At 39.9% G+C, this 9,283-nt stretch overlaps 1 protein-coding gene across 1 annotated transcript; it reads left to right on the forward strand.

Annotated features, from left to right (window-relative positions):
- Positions 1-4,102: 4,102 nt before the first annotated feature.
- LOC140890089 (uncharacterized) lies at positions 4,103-7,549 on the forward strand. The gene is made up of 4 exons (XM_073297845.1): positions 4,103-4,334; positions 4,630-4,911; positions 5,056-5,209; positions 7,090-7,549. The coding sequence occupies exons 1-4, from the start codon at positions 4,103-4,105 to the stop codon at positions 7,547-7,549; spliced, it is 1,128 nt and encodes a 375-aa protein (XP_073153946.1).
- Positions 7,550-9,283: the final 1,734 nt, after the last annotated feature.

The raw sequence follows: 9,283 nt of genomic DNA on the forward strand, positions 1-9,283 counted from the left end.
CAATCCCTTATCTTGAGTAGAATCTATTGCATAAATCAAATACCCTTCATTCCCAGCAGACAATAACCCAAACATCTGCATGGCTGACACTAATGGAATACGGGATTGTGAATCATTACCATAAAAATTCCATTTGCCACCAACATACGGTCGGAATCTCACTAATCCATGAAAACAATCAACGGTAGCTCGATAGTTGGTCAAAGTATCCATTCCGATAATACAATCAAAATCAAACATAGACAACTTAATCAAGTTGGTTATCATAATACTTTCATCGAAACATATCACACAGTTTACCACTATCTCACGCGATCTCAAATACACACCGGCAGGAGTAGACACAGACACTGGATCAATCAACAAGATAGTAGCAATCTCATGCTCAACGATAAATGCAGCAGATAGAAATGAATGAGATGCTCCCGTGTCTATCAATATACGAGCAGGATGATCAAAGATAAAACATATACCTGTAATAACCCCTTCAGGTGCATCCTGAGCCTGGTAGTGAGTCAAAGCATGGACTCTAGCCTGCTGAGGCCATGGGAAATGCTGCTGAGAAGGACCTCTGGGTTGGGAGAAACTGGGTTGCGGCGCAAACTGAGGAGTGAAAGGTCTAGGAGCTGGAGCTCGAGGAAACTGGCTAAACTGAGAAGACTGGTGTTGTTGTCCTCCCCCACTAGGACAAACCTTTGCATAATGTCCTGGTTGACCACAAGTACGACAGACTCCCTAAACTCCTGCTTACTGATCGGATGGATGCCTTCCTCTACACCTATTGCAAGACTCTCTAGGAACCCATGAAGATCCCCCACCACGAGAAATACCAGAACTAGAGGAAGTGCTAAATGACTTCTTCTTGAATTGTTTTCCCTTGGGCTTAAATATTTGCGGCCTAGGTTGCTGAAATGATTGCTGGGGTGCAACAGATGATTTCGCTGGAAATTGTGCAGTAGAAGGGGGTGCTTGCATCGTATACTATGGTCGACCCCTTCTTAACCCTGCTTCATGCCTGATGGCTTTGTCAACCGCATCAGCATAATCAACTGGGATGCTGGCCAAGACCAAAGAGTACAGATTCTGATTCAGTCCTTCCATAAAATTTTCAAGTTTAGCTCCATCTTTAGAAGCAATGTGCGGCACATAAGTGAACAATGAAGACAGCTTTCTGGCATACTCTGTAGCACTCAAATCACCTTAACCAGATTGAAAAACTCAGATATTTTCTCAGCCACAAAAGATTGTGGAGCATATTCTTGTCGGAACTTAGCACAAAAGACATCCCAAGTAACAGGTTTACCAGCCTCAACCAGAGCTGTTCGCATATCCTCCCACCAAAGTTCAGCAGTATCTTTCAATTGTAGCACTACCATTGTTACCCTATGCTCAGAATTATAGTGCACCAACCCGAACAGATTGTTCATAGCTCTCAACCAAGATTCAGCTTTTTCACTGCCTTCATCTCCACTGAAAGTAGGTGGATTCAATCTTTGAAATCTAGCTACCACCAACTCCATTTCATCTACTTGATTGCCCAACTGTTCCACTTCAGCATCGATTTCGTTTATTGCATTTCTTGTAGGACGACCACGTCTCCCACGCAAGACTCCATCAATACCAACATCATTCTGAGCACCAGATTCTTGGACAACATTCTTTCCTTTTTCACCTCGAAGTCTAGGGGCCATCTAAAGAAATCCAAGGTCAAATCTTTAGGCAAAAGATAACACAAGATGATAAGGTAATTCTAGGCAAACGAGCTTAACTAAAATTCAAAGCCTAGTTAACTACTAGCTCTAAATCAAATCATTCAAATAACAAATAACAGGTAAGAGCAAGTAGTCAAACAAATACGCAATCATCTTCATTCGTGCCTAGACTCAAGTGTACTAGACTCTATTTCGAGCATATACCAGTTTATGCTCTGATACCAAATGTGAGAGCCCGTTCCTGATTTGTATTTAATGACCATGCAATCAGGATTAATTAATGTATACAGCGAAAACGAGTTAAAATTTTGCTTTCGGGCCTACCGAAAATTCGGCATGACCTCCCCGTAAATCGGACATACCAGGGAAATCAAAAACTCAGACATCAATACATTACTCAAAAATAGAATCCAATTCAACAACACAAGCCTACAGCCGCACTGGCCAGGACTAAACACATGCAACCCGGCAAGGCTAAACACACCAACAAGCAAATCCCAAATATCGTAAAAAAAATATCGATACAGATACATGGGGCATCTCCCCGGCAAATAAAAGAATCCAATAATAATATATAATATCTGGGAACTCAAAACGACTCAATACCCTCCCTGGGCTCCACTGGCAGATGCACCACCAGAGGCAACAGAACCACCTATATTACCTGCCATGGCAATAACAACAAAACCACAGCAATCCCGAGGGACAAGGGTCAAACCCCAGTACGAAGATCAAATAAATTACAGAAAAATAAATGATATGTAAAATAACTAATGCAATGCATGTGTGAGGTACCGAAGAACATCGGAAATCAAATCTGGATCCAAAGAAAACAATAGCTATATCCATGGCCACCTGTGCTAGGGGAAGCAGTATCAAACACTGCGCGGCCCTGCAACAGTATGCGTCAAGGGGAAACTGTCTGCAGAATTGCGCGGCCCTTACGCTGGTCATCGAGGTGTGACGTTAAAACGACCTTGGCTCTGATGCCCAAATAACTCATCAACGAAGTGGATAACAATCTCAGAAATAAGAGGATAATGGCTCAATATGAATGCAATGCATCATTCATCACAATTAGGGGTGATCACGGTGCAGTTTGACGGTTTTTCATAAGAAATTCAAACCGAATGTCCAATTGCGGTTCGGTTATATTATATTTTTTTGTTGCGGTTTTATATGTAAAATCATTTTCGCGGTTTTTGGCGGTTTTAAGCGGTTGCGGTCGGTTCGCAGTTTTTTTAATGATAGATAAAATGAAAAAAAAAATAAAGCTATTCAAATTATTAGAATAATGAATGAAAACTATAATAAACAAAATAAAACTAAATAAAATAACAATCAAGCGACAAAATAAAGTTATTCAACTATAATATGTTTAGGCAAGTTGAAGATTAATATTTGTATAGAGAAGTAGTAAATATATTTTGAAGAGATAAAGAGGGGAAATTTTTTTGAAGAAGAGTTGGGAGAGAAGAGAGTGGAGCGGCATATGATCGAATCTATTGTGTATAATGTATATACAATGTTCTATAAATATAACCCTAGTTAAATACCACTATACACGGCGGTGCGGTGCGGTGCGGGGTGGTTTGGGCCAAAAATTATAACCGAACCATGGCGGCGGGGAGGTTTTTATTTTTTAACCGCGGTTATTTCAAAAAATGAAATATGACGGTGCGGGGCGGTGCGGGGTGGTCGGTTCGGGCGGTTTTTGAAAAAATGTGATCACCCCTAATCACAATCATCAAATAGAACATATAAACAAGTCAAGACCTCAAATAGCAATTAGACATTTTACATATCCTTATAAAGGCTATAAGATAGCGATCAATATGTACCTTAATTGCCAAATAATTACCAGAGTAATTATTAAAAACTTGATGCAATCCTAATTACTCTAAACCTGAGGCAATTACCATTTTCATCAATCCTAACATTTATTTCAACTTCCAAATAATTCAAATATTCAATTTTAGGGTCGAAAATACCCAAATTAATATTCTAAAAAATTACGATAAATTCCTAAAAATATCAGAACTATTATATATTAATTCTAAGGTATTCCAAGACCCAAACATTCAATAATTCAACACAATAATTCGAAAATCCCTAACTTAAACATACTGAATTTTCGAAAATAATTCCATAAAAATAGGGAATTCGATCTATACCTCCAATCGGCTCAAATATAGCACCTACAACCAACAAATAATCATATATCAATTATTTGGATTCGAATTCAACCAAAAATTCCCAAATTCGAAACCCTAATATCGAAATTACCTCAAAGATTCGAATTAAAGGTCCAAACAACTCACACAACCTTCCTCCTAGCTCAGGCGGCGGTCGAACGGCGGCTAGGGGCGGAGAAGGCGGCGGCTAATGCGATGGGTTTTCAGAAAATGCGAGAAAAGCTTACAAAATTGGTACTAAAAGAAATCCCTCGTCGCAAGGATTCCGGAACTACGCTCGGAATAATTTTTGGAGCAACGACGAAGAAGATATCGCAGGTCAAAGGCAACGAAAATGGAAAAGAAAGGAAAAGAGAAGAAAGAACAGGGGAATTCGGCCGATGCAACGGGGAGAGAGAAAATAAGAGGAGAGAGATGATGCTTGTATGTATATATGTGTGTATTTATTTAATTGAGTCCAAAACTTGACCCAGTCAATTTAATTCCAACTCCTGTGCGCCATAAAAATAAATATGTATTTTAATACCGTCTATACACCGATATTTTCTAATACATATTTTTAACACACAATTTAATTATTTGGCTTAATTATTTTAATTCATCACTTTAAAATAATTATTAACAAATATAGCCAAATAATAGGGTAATTAGCATCGGGTCCTTACATACCATCATTCAGGTGGAAAATAATACAGACGAAGATTAAGTTTCTTGTGAAGCAGTACCGGAGCATGAGGAACAAGAACAAGTTGAGTCAGCAGTTTCCAAAGTGAGGCAGTCAACTCGAGAGAGAAGACCAACAGGTTTGCTTTCAGATTATGTCACAGAAAGAAACATTGCATATTGTCTATTAACAGAGGATGTCGAGCCATCGAGTTTCCACGAGGCTACTCAAAATGCGGATGTGTCCATGTGGATGACAGCTATGCATGAAGAATTGGAAGCATTGGACATAAACAAAACTTGGGATATTGTTACACTACCACGAGGGAGGAAAGCTATCGGTAACATATGGTTCTATAAGATCAAGCTTGATGGCAATAACCAAGTGGAGCGGTATCGTGCGAGATTGGTTGTCAAAGGGTATTCTAAAAAATAAGGTATTGACTTCAATGAGATATTTTATCCTATGGTTCGACTTAAAACAGTCAGAGTAGTATTGGCATTGTATGCGGTGTTTGACCTACATCTAGAACAGCTAGATGTGAAAACGGCATTTCTTCATGGCAATCTTGAAGAAGAAATCTATATGCTCCAACCAGAAGGTTTTGCAGAAAATGGCAAAGAAAACTTGGTTGGCAGGTTGAACAAATCTCTGTACGGTCTCAAACAGTCGCCGGGGTGTTGGTACAAGAGATTTGTAGTAGCCCGGTTCCATTTTACAAGATTAAGTGATTTTAAACATGTTAAAAAATGACATATAATTTTAAAAGTGTCAAAACATGTTTAAGGAGTCCTTATTTGGTTAAAATAAGCAGAAAATCAGATCCGAAATGTCCGAAAATGGTGGGGTAGGTCCTGGGGGTCCCGGAGGACCAAAACCAGTTCGAAAGCATGAGAAACAGTTCGGAGCTACCGGGCAGATCGGAGCTTCCGATCCGAGAACGGAGCTTCCGATCTCAACCAGAAACAGGTGTCAAGGAGATTGAAACACGTGGCCAGATGCAGGAGATCGGAGCTTCCGATCCTGCGATCGGAGCTTCCGATATCGGCCGTCCAAAACGTGGCAAACATGCACCGATCGGAGCTTCCAATCGTGGCCTATAAATAGGGGTCCGAATCCCTCATTTTTAAGTGCAATTTTCCCTCTCCTCTCCCAATAATCGCTCTATTTAAGGGCTTCGGGACTCTTTCTTTAAGAGTTGGAGTAGGAAATAGTTTATTTTATAGCGGACAGTGTCCGCAGTAGCAGCCAGGCGGCGGAGCTCTGGCAAGGCATCTAGGAGTCGTAGCTAGGCTATGCCCAGGCTCTGGGGAATGCGACATCAGCGGGCTGACGACGGACGAAGGTATGACTTTGGTTTCCTATAGTAAATAGGGAGTAGGCTATAGTTTAATTAAGGCTTTTAGAGCCTAGTAGGTGATGTTTGGAATGCTAGGTAATGCATGGTTATTTATGTTGTAGTGCTGCATGGTAGGTTTGGACTCTCAGGTCACCATTATCCACTGGGTATATGAGCCACCTCCTGATGCGACGGCGCAGCGTGCTATATACCCTGGGCCCGGTCTATGAGCTTATTTCTTGACCTGAGAGTCTTGGTACCCAGTTCACTTGCATACATGCACACATAACACCGTATACTCATACTCTCGTACTGAGCATGTTAGGCTCACTTCCGATTATTTTCTGTTGGCTGGATGCCCTATTCCATGGGGCAGATGCAGGTAGTTCTCCCAGAGACAGGGAGGTTAGGTGGTGACCAAGGCTGGATAGCGGGGTTGACCACTAGGTTTTGCTTACCTGGTATTTGACTTACTTTAATTCCGCATTTTCTCTGATTAAGATTATTTTATTAATTAATTGCATGCTTAAGTTCTGATTAGTAGGTGATCACGGTGCGGGTCACTACAAGATTTGATTCCTATATCATGAGCCTTGGGTACAACAGACTCAGTGCAGACTCTTTTACGTATTTCAAGAGGTCTGGTGATGATGATTATATCATTTCGTTGTTGTACGTGGACGACATATTGGTAACAGACCCCAACAAAGATCGGGTCCAAAAATTGAAGGCACAGTTGGCTAGAGAATTTGATATAAAAGACTTGGAACCAACAATCAAGATTCTAGGGATGCAAGTTCACCGAGACAGAAGCAATAGGAAGATTTGTCTTTCCTAGAAAAATTATTTGAAGAAAGTCTTGCACCGCTTCAATATGCAAGATAGTAAGCCAGTTTCAACCCATTTTCCTATTAACTTCAAGTTATCTTCTGAGATGTGTCCTAGCAGTGAAGCAGAGAGGATGGAGATGTCTCGAGTAACGTATGCATCAGCTGTGGGAAGTTTAATATTCGCTATGATCTGTACAAGACCAGACATTGCACAAGCACTGGGAGTAGTCAGTCGATATATGGCGAATCCTGGACAAGAGCATTGGAGCACGGTTAAGAGGATCCTTAGATACATTACGGGTACCTCGGATGCTGCATTATGTTTTGGAGGATCAGATTTTACACTCAGGGGCTATGTGGATTCAGATTACGCAGGTGATCCAGATAAAAGAGAATATACTACTGGTTATGTATTTACAGTTGCAAGAGGTGAAGTCAGCTGGGTTTCAAAACTACAAATAGTTGTGGCATTATCTACAATGGAGGCAGAATACATGACAACTACTCAAGATTGCAAGGAGGCAATATTGATTAAAAGGCTATTGGAGGAACTTGGACACAAAAAAAAGAAAATTTCTTTGTTTTGTGACAGTCAGAGTGCCTTGCATATTGCAAGAAATCCAACCTTTCATTCCAGGACTAAACACATTGGAGTTCAATTTTACTTTGTAAGAGAAGTATTAAAGGAAGGAAGTGTGGATATGCAGAAGATCCATACGAAGAATAACATTGCTGATATTCTGACCAAGCCAGTGAGCGTTGAGAAGTTTGAATGGTGTAGATCCTCATGTGTTCTAGCAGAAACGTAAGCAGCGGGAATGACAAGGTTGAAAGGATATGTGGAGATGTGTTTGATTCTCAATAAAATCTCCAAGTGGGAGAAATGTTGGTTTGAAAAGTCAAGCCTCATAAATGAGGCGGTAGGTGGCAATGTGCTGGCAATATACACACACGGAAACATGCAAGCAAAGCAAATTTTAAATTTGCTTTGTGGTTCACACGGAGCAAACTTTTGCTATAAATAGATGGCACAATTCTCATTTCAAAGTATCCCATTCTCAAGTAACATTCAGTTCTTGAGTGTTCTTCATCTCCCTTGTATAATCCTATATATATTTGTGAGATATTTTCTCCTGCATTAAGAGAGTGTCTCTTTGGAAACATAGAGAGAGGTTGTAATTATTCAAATATTATAGTGGAATCTTTTCATCTTGCCCGTGGTTTTTACCCTAAAGTTTTTTTGGGGGCTTTTTCACGTAAATCTTGGTGTCTATTTTGTTCTTCAATTTCAATATTTTCTATCTCGTGATGTCGCACTGGGACCAACATGAACAATTGTTGTTCCTTGCCATTTAAATGCCCCCTCGAACCGCTAGAAGCTCTGCAACAAAAGGTAAAAACATACCATGAAAACTTGAAGCACGAGCAAGAATCATCACCCCCAGATCATATTACGTGCCACAACACCAATGCCAATACGATTGGCTCCCTCCTAGATAGCCGCATCAATGTTAAGCTTAACTGTGACGCCTAGAATTTCCATACTTTGAGTTTTGTGTCTAAACCTGTTTTAATATTCATAATTTTTAATTTTCGGTATTTAATTGCCTAAATTAGTTTTAGATATTTATAATCTTTAATATTTTAAAATTTTTGGTGTTAGTCGCTTTTAAATTTTTTTTTTGTATTTTAATTTCCGAACTATTGAACCCGATCTTTTATTTTAACTTAGGAAATCCTAGCGTGTGCATTTCTGGTGAGAACTAATTTAGGGGATTAAAGTTGCTGCTTTAGTCTTAACACCTTTAATTGTAATAGCACTTTTTCACCTAGATTTGGATACAACCCTAGCTTTTAAATTTACACATACTCACACACACACACTAACACCCCAAACTCACGCACACCATTTCCGCATAACACACACAGCAGCTCAATTTTTCCCCCTGTTCTTCAAGGGTGGAGCTTGGTTCTTCGATTCTTCACTAGGAGCTTTCAAGCTTCGATTTTCTCCTCTAGAAATCGTTCCATGTCCAGCTGGGAGTGAGGCTTGTGCTCGTTTCTTTAGTTTTCACTCCTTTCCTCGGTCTTGCTCGCGGTCGTAGCTCGAGATTTCTGGGCTTCATCGATATTTTTTTTCTCTTCTTTCATTAGCTAGGCAAGATTATGGTTCATTGCTTGCATTATATACTATTAGTGTGTGCTTGATTGTTGTTAGCTCATGTATTACCCATTTTCAAAATTTCATATGTATCGTGCCCAGCTCTTTTTTTTTCCTTTCTCACGGCCGATCAACTCCTGTTTGGGATTTTGATTGTAGTTGATGGTATGATGAACATATGCATAGATTAATCGATTTTAAAGCCTTGGAATGCGATGGTGATTATGCTAGCATATTTTCAAAAATTCAAATTTTCTTGACTGTCGTGTTTCGATTTTTCTATGTTTGCTGATGGTGTTGGGTGGTGTGGTGATTTAGGGGCTACCACGGGTGATATGTAGTTCACGTGGTAGCATTAGAAAGAGCAAAATTGGATTTGAGA

The sequence above is a fragment of the Henckelia pumila genome, chromosome 3, assembly GCF_033568475.1.
Source record: "Henckelia pumila isolate YLH828 chromosome 3, ASM3356847v2, whole genome shotgun sequence".
Taxonomy (NCBI): domain Eukaryota; kingdom Viridiplantae; phylum Streptophyta; class Magnoliopsida; order Lamiales; family Gesneriaceae; genus Henckelia; species Henckelia pumila.